Source organism: Sinocyclocheilus rhinocerous, unplaced genomic scaffold, assembly GCF_001515625.1.
Source record: "Sinocyclocheilus rhinocerous isolate Xijiao unplaced genomic scaffold, SAMN03320098_v1.1 scaffold539, whole genome shotgun sequence".
Lineage (NCBI taxonomy): Eukaryota > Metazoa > Chordata > Actinopteri > Cypriniformes > Cyprinidae > Sinocyclocheilus > Sinocyclocheilus rhinocerous.
The window spans coordinates 825678-845772 of NW_015653003.1; the positions used below are offsets into that span (position 1 = coordinate 825678).

General features: G+C 36.8%; 1 protein-coding gene across 1 annotated transcript in view; it reads left to right on the plus strand.

Annotated features, from left to right (window-relative positions):
* Positions 1–20095, plus strand: part of LOC107715444 (trichohyalin-like) — a 113677-nt gene that overhangs the window by 15211 nt on the left and 78371 nt on the right. The window contains exons 5-7 of the mRNA XM_016521588.1: positions 12191–12319; positions 14367–14456; positions 19372–19428. Of these exons, the coding sequence (XP_016377074.1) occupies positions 12191–12319; positions 14367–14456; positions 19372–19428 (276 nt within the window). The remainder of the gene's footprint in view (positions 1–12190; positions 12320–14366; positions 14457–19371; positions 19429–20095) is intronic.

The following is a 20095-nucleotide window of genomic DNA, read 5'->3' on the forward strand; positions in this document are numbered from 1 at the left end:
CATACACACTGAACGCTGACAGCACCTCCAAACATTCCCATGATTTGATATTTTCCCACAGTCTACAGAAAGTGTTCTACACACACACACACACACACACACACACACACACACACATTTGACCCGTTAGATACACGTAGAAGAGTCAGAGTCCTGTGCTATCTATCTATCTATCTATCTACCTACCTACCTACCTACCTACCTACCTATCATCCGTCCGTCCGTATGCCTATATGTATTTATATATATGCAATTATTTTGGTAAAAATAATTGGTACTAACACTACAAATGTGTTTCTTCACAGAATGCTGAAGAATGTTTTCCCCCATCCCCCTTTTCTCTTTCTCATTCCTCTTCTCTGCTCTCCTCTTTGTATCCTTAAAATATTCCGCACATCTCACTGCAGTTCCGCATGACAGACACCTCTAATATAATCTGTGTGTCTGAATTCTAATTTATACCGTCAGGATAAAATAAATAGTCTGCAGTTAATTATAGGGAGCCAGCGCCTGCCTTTGCCCGGGTGATTTATGAAGTGCGTGCCGGCATTCTCCAACGCATTTTTCTTAATTTATATTTAATCTGTCTTTCTATTAATTCTGCAGCAAACGTCTTAATGATGTGCGAGGTGTGCGTTAATGAGAGAAGGTGGAAAGAGAGGAGCTGGGGGTGGGGTACAGGGGGTCTGGACCTAACAGGACCACTCTTAGACCCCCCTCCTTCACTCCTAACCCCCAAAAGCTCTCCCTGCCCCTCTCTTTCTCTCTCTTCATGTGTTTGCTTTGTTCTGTTGGCTCTGAGGCTGTCTGTGCAGTGTTGTAATGCCAGTAAAAAAATAGTTATACCATGGAGCAATGATGGTATAAGATGATAATACTGTAGTACTTTGATATATATCCATTGATTACCATATTTATACATTGATATTGACATATTACTCTAAGATACTTTATACAATACTATGCTGTATATCCAAAAACCATGGTATTACTGTATCATAGTGGCATGTGATAGGCTGATATGTCAGGTGATAAAAGGCATTTTGAGATTATCAGCATTTGCCGATATCACTTTTACATGATAACCTAACACATAATTACAATTTGCATAATTCACACCACAAAAGTTGAGTAATTACCTTTACACTGGTTAACTTGTGCTCTGTCATACACAATTACTTAAATGGAAAGTTAAGCAAAAAAATGAAACTTCTGCCATCATTTACTCTCCCTCACATATTTCCAAACCTGTATGACTTTCTTTTTTCTGCAGAAAACACCAATGAAAATATTTTGAAGAATGTTGGTAATGGTAACCAAACAGTTTTGGTGACTATTCACTTCCATTGTATGGACAAAAAAAAAAAACACTTTCTCATTTCTCAAAATATCTTCTTTAATGTTCCACAATAGAAAGAAAGTCAAAAGAGTTTTGGAATGACATGAGGGTTAAATGATTAAATGATGACAGAACTATTCTTTTAAATATGGTTGAAATATAGCACTGAAAATTGAAAAATAACATATTCATACTGTAACTTGAAATTATAATTTATGACTCGATTTGAAGGCCACATAACTATCATTTTATGTACAAAGATTACTGTTATTTGCAATAAAATAATAGACATTAATATTTAAAGACGGCAGCTTATGTCAACTAGCCATCAAGCTCCTAATGAAATTAAATTAAACTTGGGTATTATGATGCTTTAGGTACTGTTATAGTATCATAAAATATGATTACGATATCATGGCAAGCCTATTGTGTACTATTTTTAGTAAGATATTTTTCGGGGATGTTGCTGTAGACATGCTGTTCTTCCTGACAAGTGTTCTAATTTGTTGTTCTATTTGATGCTTATAGTTGTATCCTCTCATTTAAATTGAATATTTTTAATATATTCCAGTAATATGAAATAGTTTATTGCTTTGTTCCAAAACCTATAATTGCTTCTTTTGAGTTTCCCATGCACTTTCTGTATAATCTGGTGTCGTTGCCTATTTACACCATTCCATATCAATCACTTATGAAGTTCCATTTGAGTTACGGTTCTGCCTTAGAGTGCAGCTGCCTATGTAGGCAATAGGCAGCGAGGCAGCTCACTAGGTTTGGTAACAGAGCTTATAGATAAGCATGTCTGTCTCAACACATCTCCTCAACACTTTTCTCACATCCTCTACCATTTCTCTCCCTATCTGCCTTCCTTTCATTTCCTCCTCACGAACAGATCCTCGGTGAAGCAGCTAAGCGTGGATGGCTGCGGCGCAGCTCCTGCAGGAACAGAGGGATAATTTAATTTATCTTCCTTTTTGTCTCTCCAGTCTGCTCATTTTATTCACACAGATCATTACACACCAAGACCGCATTTTCATTTCCTACTGTGTACAGACGCACACACACACACACACACACACACACATGTGCGCATGGCTTTAACTAGGCTGGCAGGCCCTGGCCTGGTGCTGCTGTTGATCGATACCCGATCCGCACTGCCATAATAGCTCCTGCAGATCCCACCATAAAACACCTCTATAGACCTGAGGACCAGAGGCTTCATAAATTTCTCTCTCTCTCTGTGTCTCTGACTGAATGCAGCCACATGGGTCATCCACATGCTAGGTGGCACAAGGGCTCGTCTGAACAGTCTGATTCTCGCGTGAATGACCATGAGCCTGTTCTTTTAGGTGAATCATGTTGCTTGAGCAGTGATGTCTGATTCTCAAGCGAATGACTCTTATGAGCCAGTTCTTGTAGGTGAATTATACAGCATGAGCAGTAATGTCTGATTCTCAAGCAAATGACTCTTATGAGCCAGTTCTTATAGGTGAATCATGCAGCATGAGCAGTGATGTCTGATTCTCGCGTGAATGACTATGAGCCTGTTCTTTTAGGTGAATCATGTTGCTTGAGCAGTGATGTCTGATTCTCAAGCAAATTACTCTTATGAATTTGGTATTTTTAGTGAACCAGAAACACTTATGAATCAGTTTGGAGAAGTTTCTCAATTAGTCTGACTCACAAAATGAAACAAAAGTCATTCATTTTGTTAGGGCTCCGCGGTTAATCAAAACCAAAATTGTGAAAATTGCTTAGTGCGATTTATTAAATCGCAAAGGCTGTGATTTAATTAAATATATGTGCAGCATGTTGTGCGTGGCACTGTGTTCTTTTACACGTGAGCAGATCATGACCCAGTGTTTTCAGAGTGGCTCGGTTTGCAGTAAATGCTAATTATTATTGTTATTAATTCTTTATAGTCATGCTCATATAATCACAAAATGTTGGACCTATGTGTGCAGCCCAACAAACAAGCACTTAAAAAATGCATTTTTAAAATTGCAATCACAATTTTTATCAGGTGGTTGCCAGGGCGTCACTATATGGTTGCTAGGGTTGTTCTTAAAGGTTGCCAGAATTCAAAAAATGTTGATCACGTCCTACTCAGCGAAATTACAGCCTCCAAAATGCATGCCGTCTAAGCTGATATTTTCAGCAGGGAAACCTGACTGTTGATGAGATGTTTGTAAGACGAAAAGCATTCGTAGCTGTAGAGGTTCTCCAAGTCCCAGCGTGAATCATTACGAGTGATTTTTACCTTCACGACGCTTCGCAACAGGAACACACGCAGTCGTGATTTGACGCGTGAAGCATAGTGGTCTGAAATGAGGTGCACTGCTCTGGAGCATGTGAGATTGGATTAAGAGTTACACTGGCAGTAAAAGGAGATGGCCGCCTAGCATCTGTTCTCCCTCTTTCCTCCTGGCCCTCAGGCAGTGTGCGAGTGTTATACAATGTGTGTGCGCCTGCATTAGCCAAACAGATAGCTACCAACTTTAATTGCCTCTGCATCCACTTACTCACCCCTAACGCCCTTCAACCTCATCCACCCATCCCGCTTTCCTCGCCCCCGCGCAAATGAAAGAGCGAGAGGCAGGAGATGGAGGGAGAGAGAAGACGAGTATAATTACTTATTTTAGTGGACTGCTGTAGAATGCCTCTCGCCAAATGACTCTAATTCCAAATGGTTAACAAGAGCCAAATAGAGCCGAATCCGTGTGACAGCAAATTGCTTTCCCATTTGCAGCCTTAATGGCTTTTCATACTTTGCACTTCCAATAAGCAGTAAACTCGGAAATTAATATTGCACGCTGTGTTATGATGCAAATGGGAGGGAGATAGGAGAGCCGTACCTTCATGCAGAAAGCTCTGATTAGATCTGTAATTGCTTCACTCAGATTTTTTTTCCCTCTCGCCCTCCGTCTTTCTCGTTCGTAACTTTCCGATGTATTTATTGAGCTATTTTGAGATTTGCCATTTCACTTATGCATCAACATTGACTGCACTTTTGATTTGTGTCACGCTGTGGTTTTTGTTTTCAAATCAATGCTAATCAGCGGTAATTTGTCAGCGGCGCGGAGACGCTCGTCCTGGGGGTTTAATGTCTTTGCTGTCACCTTTAAGGTGTTTGTCACACATTCTAGTCAGAACAGCTTTTTAAAATGAAACAGAATAATAACAGGAGGCTTGTAAACGAGGCACAAGCGATTTTAAGGCGTCTTATTGAAATGCACGCCACTCGCACGTATACGAACGTTTCACGGTGAATAGACAATTGCGTTCGCCGGTTTGAAGATGTTTGCAAAACACTCTGAGGTGACGTGTTAATGGCGGTACTAATGAAAGCCTGAACTCTAACCGCTCGCTCTTCTGCCTGATTAGTACATGCGTCTCACATTTAGCTGTGCTTGATTAAATGTAGATTGCTCTAGATGAAATTAAATTAAATTTTGATTAAATAACAGGGCTTGAATGATGCACGTAAATGTGTAGATAATGTAAATAGGAAGATTTTCCTCTCTGCTGGGTAAAAGAGACGTCCGACCATCAAACTTCAAATGATTCACTAAAGCAAGCATCACTATGGTAGCTCACACAAGTATGTATCTTTTGGGGTGTAATTTCTTGGACAAATATGATATGCGATTAATTTGCAATTAGTTAGATTAATCAGCTTGTAATTTTAAATTTTACTCAAATCAGATATATATATATATGTATATATATATATATATATATATATATACACTCTCAACAAGGCAGCCCAAATGACATAACAGGTAACCTGCTGTCTGCCCAGTGGCATAACGTTAGCGGACGGGCACGCAGGGCAAGGCCCCGCTGCGAAAGGCCCCGCGATAACCTCCCCTTGCTGGGTTGCGTCGAAAGACGATGATCTTGTATCGGCGATAGCCAGAGATATTGTCAAAAACAAAAGTTATTGGCAATATTAAGAGGATTTGGCATTTCCAATTAATGTAGGCTGGCCTGTTACATTCTTATTTTTATTAGGCCTATTATTATTATGAAGTTACTTTTATTATTAAAGTTTATTATTAAATTAACATTACAATTAATTTACCCCGCAATATTACCACATAATTGACGCGCTGCGGATAACAAAAGATAAGGCTATTTACTCCTTAATTAAAATGTTTTTAAAAAGGTCTTTTAAAACTGGTCTATTATAGGCTACAATTAATTATAGGCCTATAATTCAAATATTAACACTGCAGTCATCAATAAAAATCAATGAAATAAAAAGCTTTATTTAGCCTATTTCAAGCACCGACTTTCAAAAACAACCTGTTTAACACGAAATACGTTTCTTCTAATTTTTTTTCACTATGTACGGGCCACAAGAGAAATATTAAGGGAATAAATGAAAACAGTTAGCTATATAGGCCTACCATATAGGCCTACCGTTATCAGCATATGTTGAAGTAGATTCATCTCTCGTCGTCTCTGAGAGAATATGCAGCGTCAGATGCCGAAAGCTCCGTCATTACTCTGTCATTCCGTTTTTACTTTCACTTTCTGCATAGTGAATTGACTGCGATTAAGACGTTCACCGGCACAACTCTTGCGCAAGTTTGCACGTTGCTTATGTGATATCCATTGGCTCGCCTTCATGGTTTAAAACAGAAATATTTCCAACATTGCGACAAAAGCAATTAACCCCCCAACACCCCCCCACCCCCCCCGTATCGAAAATCTACCGAACCGTGACACCGCTGTGTCATATCGAATAGAACCGTGAATTTTGTGAACCGTTACACCCCTAGTAAACATACTCACACACATACAATTGCTCTACTATACTATATATCAGCTTGGTCCTTGGCAGCATTCTCCTGCTTTGGGTGGAAAGTGTACTGTACTTTAAGTTCTGCAGCCCCAGATGCACACAACCAGCTGACCTTTGGACAAAAATAGCAAATACATTCAGCCTGATTGGCTGGCGATTGTAAACAGTGATTGAGGTTAAGTGGCCTTTGGTCTGTGGTGTGCCGCCAGGCCGCTGTATTCAGTAAGGCTGATGGAAGGGGGGATGGGGCAACGTTTCCATGGCAACCATCTCTTTCTAGTGCTTCTTGATCCCATTTCACTTGTCACTTCGGTAATTGCCTCAGAATGTCCCTGTCTGGGAGAGTATTGGGGGAAATGATGATGATGACAATAGTGATAAGACAATATGTATGAACTGTGCATTAGTGGACAGCGGATGGAGAGGTAAAATTCAAAGGGAGACACTGCTGGAAAACAGATGGTCGATGGTTTTACATGGTGGTCCTAGCAGGACATTTCTGGTCATTAGCTGATCAGCTCAACTGAAGATATGTAAAACCTAGAAACTGCCATGCTGGGAAGGTTAACATCAGGTTAAAACAAACATAATCTAGCTTACTGTGATTACACTAGGGCTGGGCAGTAGGGCAAAAAATAATATATTGATGTTTTCAGAACGTTTAAACAATTCAAAGTAACAAAATAACGATTTAAATTTTTTAACATTTAAAAAGGAATAACCTTTCACAGAATGTATAGGAGAGATGAGAATGAGAATGTTGGTTTTAGGCATGTTTGTTGAATGATAATGAAAAGAATGAAATGGCGGGGTAGAAATATTGATATATTTTGACTCTTCTATTCTCTGTAGTTTGTTTTACAAAATAATTACTTCTATGAGCTGGTTCTTTTTAGTGAATCAGAAACATACAACATAACCAGCTTAGCCAGATTCCAGAAACGAATCACTCTTATGAGCCGGTAGCTTCTTTTAATGAATCTTTCATAAAAAAAATTATATGAATCCGTCTGAAACACATCCCTGTTTTCTTTTGGTGATATATGTAATCAAAATGGAGATTATAACAAAAATGTATCTGAAAGAATCTAGAATCGGAATCAGAATTAAACAGAGAGCTTGTGGATCTGAATCTGAATCAAATCATGAAATATACAGTATTGTATACCATATATCCATCATTCCTATGCAATGCATTGTTGAATGAAAATGTTTCTTTCTAAAGCTATTTTTGTAATGTCTGTTCATTTTTTTTTTCATCTAACACAATAATAATAATAAATTATTAAATTATCTTTTGAGGGGTAATTTCTCGGACAAAATTGATATGCGATTAATTTGCAATTATTTCGATTAATTAATCTGCACAACATGAAATTAATTAGATTAAATTTTTTAATCACTTGACAGCCCTAATATAATATCAGAATCTGCTAAGGGGTAATAATAAAGTGTAAGTAAATATTGAAATTAACTCAATGGTGAACTCAAAAACGAGGGAGAGCTGGATCCAAACGCAGTGAGTTTAATAAGCAAAGCAAAAGTACAAATGAACTCAGAAATCCTCAAGGTAACAAATATGGAGGAACAAGTCCTCATACAAAACAGGGAACATGTGACATAAATGCCTTAGAAGTATTTTTCATTGTTAGTTCATGCTAACTAATGTACTATAGTTAACTAATGTTAACAAATGGAACCTTAATGTAAAGTGTTGTAAACTAAGATTTTTATTTCAAATAAATTCAGTGATTTCCGAAGAATCCTGAAAAATGCATCACGGTTTCCAAAAATATATTAAGCAATCACTGCTTGCTGTGATTAAACTTTGGTCCTAAACTGTATTTTACAGAAGCAGCTATCATTTGAATAGAGATTTGCCATATTAATTTGCTGTTTGTTTATCTATATAACTATTAAAATGTCTAAGGATTTAATCAAATTAATTAATGTGTGATATTTCGCACTCTGATATTAATCAGAAATGTTTCTCGAGCAGCAAATCAGCATATTAGATGATTTCTGAAGGATCATGTGACACTGAAGACTGGAGTAACGATGCTGAAAATTCAGCTTCGATCGTAGGAATAAATTACATTTTAAAGTATATTAAAATAGGAAACAGTTATTTTAAATTGAAATAATATTTAACAATATTTATGTTTTACTGGATTTTTAATCAAGTAAGTGCAGTCTTGGAGAGCATAAGAGACGTCTTTTTGAAACATTAAAAAATCTTACCGACCATGAACGAGCTGGTGACGTCAAAACATTGAGTCTGTTTCAGAAGATTCTAGTGATTTAATGTTCTCTTGTCACTATTATTGTCATCCTTCAGTGTTTCCAGCTAGACTCCTCTGATTCCTTCCTAAGGCCATTAGCACTAACGCTCAGAGTCTGAGCTATGTTTTACCCTTGAAGCGGTGCTGCATAATTCTCTGGGGATTGATAGGCAGAATATCAACAGCAGGAGAATAGAGCACCTTATGCTTTCTGATAACATGCTTATGCTTTCTGGTGCGCTCCAGATGCTTTAACCTTTTAAGACAAAGTTCTCAACGAAAACAAATGTGCTAGCCGGTGGAATATTTCAGAAATTAGGGCATAAAAGTAAGAAATGGCTCACACATTCGCCCCTTCTTCCTAAAACAAAAACACGAAAGTCGTGGCCACATGGAATTTATATTGTGTGCTTTCGGGGGGAATGTCAGTGGAATTAATTGATTTGCTCGTGTTTGTCAGGAAAGAGCAAGTGCCTGACTCCAGCCTGTGTTATTAAAGCTAATACCTCAGCTCTTTACCGCCGTGAATCAAGCTCTGACGTGTTCTTATGATGTATGGATTTATTATTCAAAGTGTTGTTTGCGGGTCTAGGAGGCCCCGCACTCATCCTGGCCCCCGGAGACCAGCTGTGTTTTCAGAGTAAAGAGCACTTAGAGAATGGCCCGGGGCGGCTGCATGCCAGAGTGCCTCTGGACACAAGCTACTGTCCAGACCTGAGGAAACATCTGCAGATGGACCTCACAGTGTGGATTGTTTAGATGAAATCACTGTCTCCAATGGATCTCTGTATTTCGATAAGCCATACAAATCGGTCATACATTTACATAGCAGTGCACAGGGTGTTTCAGAAGACACAGGAGAATAATTTTTTAATAATTCTGAAAAAAAAGTAAAAAATAATATATATATATATATATATATATATATTAACTGGGTTAAGGCAGACTAAAGGGTGCTTTTTAACACCTCTGTCCAATCACGGAATCTGGGTCAAAGAATGTCCTTTTTGACTCATTTCGTTCTCTCTGGCTCTCATAGGGTGTGAGGAATGGTATCATTAAGGTAATGTTCTTGAGAGGGCATTTAGCTGAACTGTGCTGTCCCTCTGCAGTCTCAGCCCAATCTACAGTGACCTTTGCAGCACAATACATCAGCAGTGAATATGCAAACACATCCTGAACCAAATGACTCTCCACAAAGTCAAAAAAGACCTCATGTTTACAAGCACAGCCTCTTCCTGCAGTGGTGTTCATTAACAAAATAGTTTCTTAGCATGTTCTGCATTCTGTTCAGCTTGGAAAGTTAACATTTTCAACTTCGTACTTCTTCGTGCTGAAGAATGACAAAAAGCAGAGATGTATCATCTATACGCCCAACTATGAACATATTTTTTTCCACTCAATTTTTTTTCTTATTGTTTTATTGTATTATTTCATTTCATTGTATTCCATTTTTATGTTTTAGTTTATTTACAGCTAAATAAAAATAATAATAAAAAAGAAGCTAAATAAAGCACATGATAAAATGACTTATTTTTTAAGCTTTTTATATATACTTTAAATTTACTAAAAGTATGAAATAAAATAAATTAAAGCTAAATAGAAATATTAAAAAGCAAATAAATAAAAATAAAGCTATAATACAATAACACAATAACATTTTTAATAATGTTAGATATAATTATATATATATATCATGACTTGACTGTCTTAAGTTGAAGTATTAATAAAAAATATAAAAATATATAAAAAACACAAAAATAAAGCTGATTAAAGCACATAACAAAATGACATATTTATATTTATTTACATATAATTATTTTTATTTTATTTTACTTTATTTTAATTTAGCTGATCATGACACTGTAGAAGAAGATCTCATGTAACCTGACCAAACATGGGCAAGTCAGTGAGTCCACCCTCAGTCCTGCTGCGAGGGTCAATAGCACACAGTTCATACTTGTATTTCCACATTTCTCTCCATTTTATTGATTAATGTTTTCTTTTGGAGCGAGACGGTACTTTTATTGCTTTGGCTTTAGTGATGTGTTTTTGTTTTGACTGAAGAGTGCGGAGCGCGCTCATATATCATGCACTTCTGCACAGTTTGGCCTCGCTAGCCTGTGGTGTTCGTCAGTAATTAGACCAAAGTCACGGAGGTGGCCAAGTTTAACCTCTTCATTAAGGATCGCTCTCCTCACGGCAACAGCTGTCAATGGAGAGAGAACTATCGTTCAGAAGTGCTGGGTGGAAATGTAAAATAAATGTACAGTGAGAGACCTCACTGAAAGTCGGTTCAGAATCTAATACAGAGCTGGAAATTTTAAACAAATAAACATTATGAAGTAAATAGATTTGAATTACAAAGACATTCTGAATTTTATAGACATTTTTAAAATTTTCATTCATATCCTTTGATAATAATATAGCAATAAACATATTTGAATGACATCTCAAAAATGCAAAATAGAATCATTTAAATTTTTATATAGTAGGATCATTTTTCAACTATGCTCATTTTTTTTTTACATTCTCAAAAGTTAACTTATCTACAATGCACAACAGTGGACACATGCACATTACATTATTTTATTTTTTTATTTGATGTTATTTTATTTTTAATTCTCAACACATCTCAAATGATGTATTGTGTTTAATAGCATTCTGTAAAAGAAACTACATTTAAAAAAATTTTTTTATGAAATGGCCAGCCCTTTTTATCTTGTTTATCTGTGCTAGTTTGATTGCTGGTTCTTTATGCCTTTATTTTTTTCCCCCCTCATATCTCAAGGAGTCATGCTGAAATGACTCATTGATTAATTGTTCATGGTGAAAATGATGCCACAACTTCATATTTTCATAGTTTAAGATGGATAGTCTGGATCTGGGACAAGGGTAAAACAAGTCTATACATACATAAGGCCTTTGAAAAATAGCAAAAAGGAATAATGAGGGCATGATAAAGTCATTTATTCGTATATAAATCTGTTAGTTTTAATAAAAGAGCCGTGAGACCCAAAGTAAAAAAAAAAACCACCAGTAAGTGTTTTGTTGGAATCAGCACCGCGCATGATTAATGAGTTTGGCCACAGGGAGAGCTGATGATGTCACGTCTGTGGGCGGTTCCTCCGTGTGTCAGTTCGCCGCGTGCATCCAGGTTTAGTGCAGGTGTGTGTGAGAGCACTTCGACATGGTGGCCATCTCTGCCCCCTCTCAGGGACCCGGGCAGAGCTTTCCCAACAGATCTTTATTTACAGCACAGGAGTCGGAAACGGCTGGTCAATCCATTTAGCCTAAGGCCACTGATTTGTTCGTATTTACTGCAACACCCAAAGAAAAGCCTAGGTATTTTTCCCTCTCTCCTTCCTATTGATTCGGCTCTTAGAAAATCTGCTCTGCTGTCTAAACACTATTGATCTCCCAGCTCTCCTCGCCAGCTCTTGCACCAGTGTATAAAGGGACTGGATGAATTGAAATTTCATTTCCGACAACTTGTTCCTTTTATTTTTTGCCTTTTTTTTCAACTGAGAAGCAAGACTCAGAGCGTCGCTCAGCATGGGTAAATAGCGGCATGAAGGCTGAAGGTAAAGGTCAGAAGAGGTGAACTGTTCTACTGTTAGCTGAGGGTCTGTACTGTATGTGGCACAAAACTGTACGGTGCCTTTGAATTTGGCCAAAATGAGGTATCATAGAATCCATTTCCTTTGCTTTTTAAACATTTGTATGACTCATAATGTGTGTGTGTGTGTGGAACTACAGGATTGGTGTTGGCTCCGGAGGGCACGGGAGGAGCTGAAAGCAAGAGAGGAGGAGTGGAAGAAAGAGAGATCCTTCTTTCAAGAGCAGCTCAATGGCGTCAGAGAGGAGCTCCACCGCGCCAACCTCAGGGTACCGCCAACTAAATCTTTCTTCCCATTAGTCTGAGATGTAATGGATCGTTTTCACATTTCTCAGAAGCGGAAGTTGTCTAAACTACTATAGAAGTTGGGTAAACTACTGTAGTGGCAAACGGAAATTATAACGAATATAATGGTTGTGTTGCCATTTGCTCCAGTTGCAAAAGACAAAATCCACCATAGTGTTTCAAAATATTGAGAGATTGATTACATTGGTCAGAAGAGAAAAAGATGTCGAATTCGCCTCATCCAACGAATGAACACACAAACCTTGTGTTCATCCGTTGCCTGCACGACATTCCATCTATATTGCATATTCACCCTGCTGCTGTGATTATAATAAGACGTGTTAATTGTTTCCTGCCATTGACAAAATTTTCCAGCAATCGCTGTTTTCACTGTTATATGGTAGGGGGCGCTGTTACAAACCTTCTGAAATAGTACAGCATCTCCAGATCCAAAAACACGCAAAGAAGAAAATCTGTGTAATCCAATAGGAGTAGATAGAAGTTGTTCATGCACAAGTAAGATAACATCATCACCAACCATTCAACAACATTTAATGTTTTTTTTTTTTTATAGAATTTACCCACATTCAAGTGTTGAAGCTAGAATGAAATGTTTTGTTTGTGTAGTAACAGAGGCTTTGTTCTTTCTTTTGAAGTATTCACTGTTTACATATTCTCACTACAAAATATTCTGGGAGTCATGAAATATTGAAGAATATTATCAATATCCAATAAGCAGCCGTTGACTGTAAACTTAAAAAATATACTCTGGCAGGAAAATAGTTAAGAAAAATGTTGACACTTTTTTTGTTGTTTGTTTGTTTTGTTTGTTTGTTTAGTAATATAATACATCATTTAATTTGAGGTTTGGTCATGGTTTAATTTAATTCATTCTTTATTGCAATTTAAATTTATGCTACGTTAAAAAATATGCTGAAGACACAAGTGGAATGGAATATTGTGGAATGTAAGTGGAATATTGACAACAGATTGACCAGATTTTACATTCGCAACCACAAGAATTATATTTTGGATAAGACTGCATAAAGACGTTGTGTTAGAAACACTCAAGCAACAGCGCTAATTAGTTTTCTGTAAATAAATTGCCAAGGTTATATAACACAGATTATAGTGTTATAAATATACATTATTTTTTTAATAATGAAAATATAAAAAAGTAGCTAAATTTACGAGGTTAATAACTGTGGAAAAGCATCATCACAGTCTGTGAAAAGAGTCCACGCTGCTCAAAAGGGGGAGGCCCTGTTTTAATTATCATAAATATTCATATAACGACCACGAGCCCATCCCACATTCCATTTTCTGCTCTTAATGTTGATGCATATTTTAATAGATTATTATTAATGCCATCATAACTCTTATTACGGTAAATTACCAGAATTATGGCAGAATTATTATTTTCATCCCCTGCAGCCATTTTGCTCAGCAAACCCAATTTTTTCCAGCGTAGTAAACAAGCTGCTTCTTAGTCTGCGACCCCCTCCCAAAACGTCAAACCGTTGATAAAGATAAACACACAAACCAGCTACGTCCGTGCTTGTACAACACTCCATCTGAATTGCATATCCGCCCTGCTGCTGAGATTGTCATAAGCCGTATTAAGAAAAATGGTCACACGGTTTGACACAAATTGGAAAATGACATTTGGAAAGCGCCGCTACGGTGGAAATTAGAGATATTAAAATTATAAATCAATGTCTGGGTAGAAGGGACAAATGGGGGTGGGGGTTAAAGGTCCCCTCATGACTAGGCCCCGTTCGGGCTAATCTAAACCCTCCGGGCTTTGATTGTTCATCCACTGTCCACTCATAAAGAAAGGAAGGGAGGATATTGTGTCTTTTCTATGGAGTCAAGTCAGCTTATTTACCGGCTCCCACACCACAACCTGCTAATGGATCATCTCAAAGGTGCGATATGCATTATGCAAAGGCATCCGCTTGACACTTTTAATGAAGACTTTCCTCTCTGTGCATCTCACCTTCAGTTGCCTTTGTTCATGTGTGTGTGTAGGAAGAAGAGCATCGGCTGAAAGTGCTGCAGATTGATGAACTCCAAAGAGAGGTTGACAAGACACTGGCACTGCTTGAAAAGGAGAGAGAGGTCAGCAAAACCCTACTTAATAGCCTCCTGTACACACACTTTTACATGTGGCGTGCGAAAACGTAAGGTTGTACCCCCGGTTTTATTTCTTTTTAAAAGTAAAAGGCTCCCTGATGGTTGGGCCTGCTGGGTCTCTGAAATCCTTGACACGTCTAACCCTTATTCGTCTCAAGACTCTCGCTGTACTCTTGATAGTGCTCAGAGCACAGCAGTGTGTTATACACAGCACAATAAAATAGAACAGTTCGCCACTTTTACACGTTGCTATTATTCTCATTCTCTACTTCAGCTCTCCTGAGCTCTGAACATCTGCTGCTTACTGTGATGGACCTTTCATTTTAAGTGCCACAGCATTGGTAAAGTTAATGCACAGGTTAAGAGGAAGCTCAGGGATCATACTAAGTAGTACGGTTTCTCAGCTTTATCTCCACACTAGGGTTGGGTACCGAAACCCGGTACCAATATGGCACCGGTACCCATGTAGCCGGTATGTACTAGAACCGAATCAGAACGCAGATTTCGGTGCCTCATTTCGGTGCCATGCCTGAGCGATCGATTGAAATATTTGTTCTCTGGTTCTCTGCCTAAATCTAAACTTACCTTGTATTCACATTTCTAAACCTGTTGTCCAACAAATGAGAATAGTATAACCTTTTTACTCCACAACACCAGTCAAATGCTTCCTTTTGTGATCTGATGTGGCTTCTTGTCACAGAATGGGGCAGAAAATATGTTCCATAGGCTACTTTAAAAATAATACATCGATTAGCAGTGGATTATAAATATACTTCATTATTATGAAAATACCAGAGATGGCTTGAATAACCCAGATAAACTATATTGTCGCAGTCGAGTGTTTATTGTCGTTGTTTTATCATTCAAAACGTTTATATGTTCTGTTTACTCAGTTACAGCTATAAGATGCCTTTATCCATATAAGGGATTTCCTGGAGGGTCATGAGTTCGCTACTTCTGTGACTGGATATGTGGATTTTCTGTGCGAGGGCGCCCTCTGGCGTCCTGTATGAATGAAACAGACATCATGTGTTTATAGTGCTAGTGGCCAATCCATAATTTTTGGGGGAATTTTTATTTATTTATTTTTTAATAAGTATCGGTTCAGGCACCGTTTAGGCAATGGAACCATTTTAAAAGTATCGCTTTGGCACCGGTATCGCAAAAAAAAACAAATGATACCCAACCCTACACACCATACACTCAGAAAAAAGGTACAAAGCTGTCACTGGGGTGGTACCCTAAGGTATAAAGCTAAAAAGGTATACATCTTTGTACCTTATTTACACCTAAATAGTACATATGTGACCCTGGACCACAAAACCAGTCATAAGGGTCAATTTTCTGAAATTGAGATTTATACATCATCTGAAAGCTGAAGGATCGGACCATATTTGGCCGAGATACAACTATTTGAAAATCTGGAATCTGAGGGTGCAAAAAAATCAATTTAAAAAAATCGCCTTTAAAGTTGTCCAAATGAAGTTCTTAGCAATGCATATTACTAATCAAAAATTAAGTTTTGATATATTTACGGTAGGAAATTTACAAAATATCTTCATGGAACATGATCTTTACTTAAAGCTGCAGTCCGTAACTTTTGGCGCTCTAGCGGTTAATAAACAGAACTGCGTGCGTCTTGCGGAAGAACATTGTAGCCGGAGCTACTTCTCTCTGTTTATGTCTATGGCGAATCACGCAGGCACTGGGCTACTCCGCAGCGGTACCTACCCGAACCAGTCTAAATAGTCCGAATATAAACACTTATTATAGGCAGGGGTTAAATTGGGATTTGTTATGTGGGGGGGGGGGCTCTATGGTATCGAGCTATTATATTTATGTGTGTGTGTGTGTGTGTGTTTAGTTTTTTTGCAAATATGATTTATTCTGAAGCAATATTCTCATTAGTTTTCTATTAGCTGTGACATATAAGTCTGCGTGTTTTTTTTATATTTTATCCAAGGGCTTTTTTTTTTACCTTTATAGAGGGCATTTTCTCACTAATCTCATTAATACTTTCATTTCAAATTCGTACATTTGGTCTATGAATTCAATTATAATAATGTGATTATCTATACGTTATCAAATTAAATCATTTACACTGAAAAATACAACTGCATTAAATAATATTATGAGATTATTTTAAATATTTTTTAATATACAAACAAGAAATGATGGTGGAAATTATACTTTTCAACGAAATTAAAACGCCAGTATGGTGCCAGTAGTGAGCGTTTAATGAGTGAGTCATTGAGTCGTTCATTCAAATGATTTGTTCAAATGGCAGATTCATCATATGTTTATGCATAGGCTAATGAAACTTTGACTCAACCGATTCCTTCAAAACACGGAATCAATCAGCAATAAATCGGCTGGTTGCTGTGAGATGCGCTGTTTCCGCCTAAAATGTGTAAGTGACCTAATATTATTGTATTTGCTTATTGAACTGTTTATAGAACTATTAAACAGTCGTAATGGTGAAAACGTTGTGTGATGTTGCCTAACTAACTGTATTTTAAATATAAAATCTTTCCATTTTGAATTTTTACCTCAGGATGCTGAGTTTCTTTGTGTTGCGCATTTTGATTTCTCCTGGAGAGGCTGCGTGAGCCTCGCCTCAGCAGCGCAACCTTATTCCGTCAATAGATGCATTATATACAGTAGCTATATCCACTATTCGCCACTTACTCTAAATGTAATAAAATCAGAATAATACTTGCGTTTTGGTGTTTACATAGTTATTTTTGGTTACTGATGTTTTAATCATGTTACTTGTCTGGCTTTAATGTAGCGTTAATGTCGAGCCCTGGAGTCTATGTGCCGGGGCTCAGCCCCCGATGGCCCCGGCCCAATTTAAACCCTGATTATAGGTGTACCGTAGTGATTCAGGACAAGCCAAAAACACGGTTTGGAAAATGGATTCATGGTGTACTCGCTAAATTTTGAACACAAAAAAGTTACGGACTGCAGCTTTAATATCCTAATGATTTTTGGCATAAAAGAAAAAGCGATAATTTTGACCCATACAATGTTTTTTTGGCTATTGCTACAAATATCTCCCAGCGACTTAAGACTGGTTTTGTAGTCCAGGGTCACATATTAGCAGTGCTGGGTAGATTACTTACAAATAGTAGTCTGTTACTGATTAGAAATTATACGACGGAAATTTTAATTGTAATCTATTGGATTACACATATTAGGTAATGTATGACTACTTTTTTGATTACTTTTAAATTATTTGTGACCCAAAATATATTCTATTCCTTGTTATCAACATCGTGAAGTGTATTAAACATTACATTAGGCCAGGGTTTCCCAAACTGGGGTTCATGTAGTGTTGTTTTTGGCGGCCTGTTTTAATTTTAGTTTTAGTCTAGTCTTTGTGTGAAACTGTCATTTTAGTTTTTATTAGTTTTAGTCACGTTCATACTCTTTTTAGTCTAGTCAAGTTTTAGTCAACTAAAAGTCTGAGCATTTTAGTCTAGCATGAATGAATTAAAGGGGGTTTGTGAGTTGATGAAATGCTGGAAGATTTTCCAAATAGTGGTAGAATTTTAGAAAGGAAAATTTAAGAGAAAAAAATGAGGACAAATCAAATTATGAATAATTTGCTGCAATTGTGTGAATAATAAGTAATCATGGAATCTATAAAAAAGTAACTAATCTGATTATGAGCATTTAAGAAGTAATATAATCTAATTACAAGTACTTAATTTTTGGAATCTGATTACGTAATCCAGATGTAATGTTACCACCCAGCACTGCATATTAGTACCTTGAAGGTATGTATTAGTACTTTAAAATTACATATTAGTACCTAAAGTCTACATTTGACAGCTTTGTACCATTTTTTCTGAGAGTGTAGATTGAGTTTTATGGTTTGAGTATTCTGAGCACAGTGTCAAGCACCTGCTGAAAAGCTTTCGTTCTCCATTTGCTTCCAGTAATGTCTAGAATCTCGGTTCTGAATTTCTCTCATAGTCAAATTAAGGAGAAAAAATATCATATTATGATTATTTGCTCAGTTATATAATGCTGATGTTTGGGCATGGTTTAATTTGATTCATTTTTTATTACATTTTAAAATTATGATACTATGCTGAGGACACAAATTTAAATGTAGGGACATTGTTTGCATTGTTGTGGAATATTGACAACAAATAATACAGCAGATTTTCCCTTCACAACCAAAATCATTGGGCAATTATAATCAATTATTAAATTCTGCAATTAATATAATTATGCATTTCAATGAACTGATGCATTTTTACACCCCAAATTGGGATGCTTCTTTATTTAATTTACACAATTAAGTATTGATATTTATTTTTGAGTATTTCATACTCAATAGTCATACAGCCTGTTTGCTAGAATCAACCGTACAAAACTAAGAACATTTGTTTATGGTAGCTTTCTATTATGTTGTGTTTTGTTAAAGTTACAGTTTGCTATGTAGCCTAGATAAAGACAGCCTTCTGTTTTGTCATGTTTTATTGCTTCATTATATATATATATTAGTTTTGGGTTTATATTCTTAGTTAGCTGTTAAACTAATCATCACAGCACTTCTAAGTTTTACAAAACATACCAAGAAAATAAGGGGAAGTGTGTGTATCATTGCTTGTGATTAATGCTTAAACATTGCATGAGACCTTGCGTGTGTTTTCCACTACAAAAGATTAAGAAAAATAGAGTATATCAGTCAATGCACACAATATAACAAAAAAACATTGTTGAATTCTCCTGTAGTTTACCTATGGAGGAAAGATCAGGTAGAGCATCTTCTCTAGGACACTCTGAAGGACTGTGCATTTCCTTTATGTTCTTTTCCTGTTGTTCTTACACATTCATTCCACATCACCTCTCTGTTCTCTTTATCTCTCCCTTTGTCTTGTTATAGGATTGTGTAAAGACCAAGGAGCTGGAACAACTGGGAGAAGAGCAACTCAAGGACAAGGTCTCTCAACAATCCACTGCCTATTAGCTTCTAAGCAATGTCTTCCTCGCTGCAGTTAAGTGCCAGTCATAACCTTGTCATAGTTTGAATTAGAGCTGCAGCCGCACGTGTTAGACACTTAACACCGAGACCCCACGCGCATGCCTACACAGTCGCCAGTGATCAAAACAACATCTAATATTATGACTGGCCCTAAAATAAAATCTAATATTAATATGCTGCAGAGGCCAGATCTCAGCATCAGAAGGGTACAGCTGACGCCAGTCACCACTCAGCAGGCCACTAATGAAAAGCTGCAAAACGACATGTTTTCTAAATCGACTAGTCAAAAGGGTCCCTCTTCTTAAAATATAAAGGAAACTATATATTTTAATTTATACTGTGTATATGAATATATATATATAGTAGTAGTAGTAGTAGTAGTAGTATTGTGTAAAATATTATCTGGGAAATATATAATTTCTAACTTTTTATAAAATGCACATTTTTATAAATATAAATTTAAGTAAAAAAAAATAAATCTAAATATATAGTCTATTTTTTTGCTGCTGTTAGATATACAGACCCAAAAAGCAACATAAAACTATGGCTGTCAATAGAATGAAATAAGTATGGTTAATCATATGATTTCTTTAGTAAGTATGAACTTTTACTTAAAAAATATATA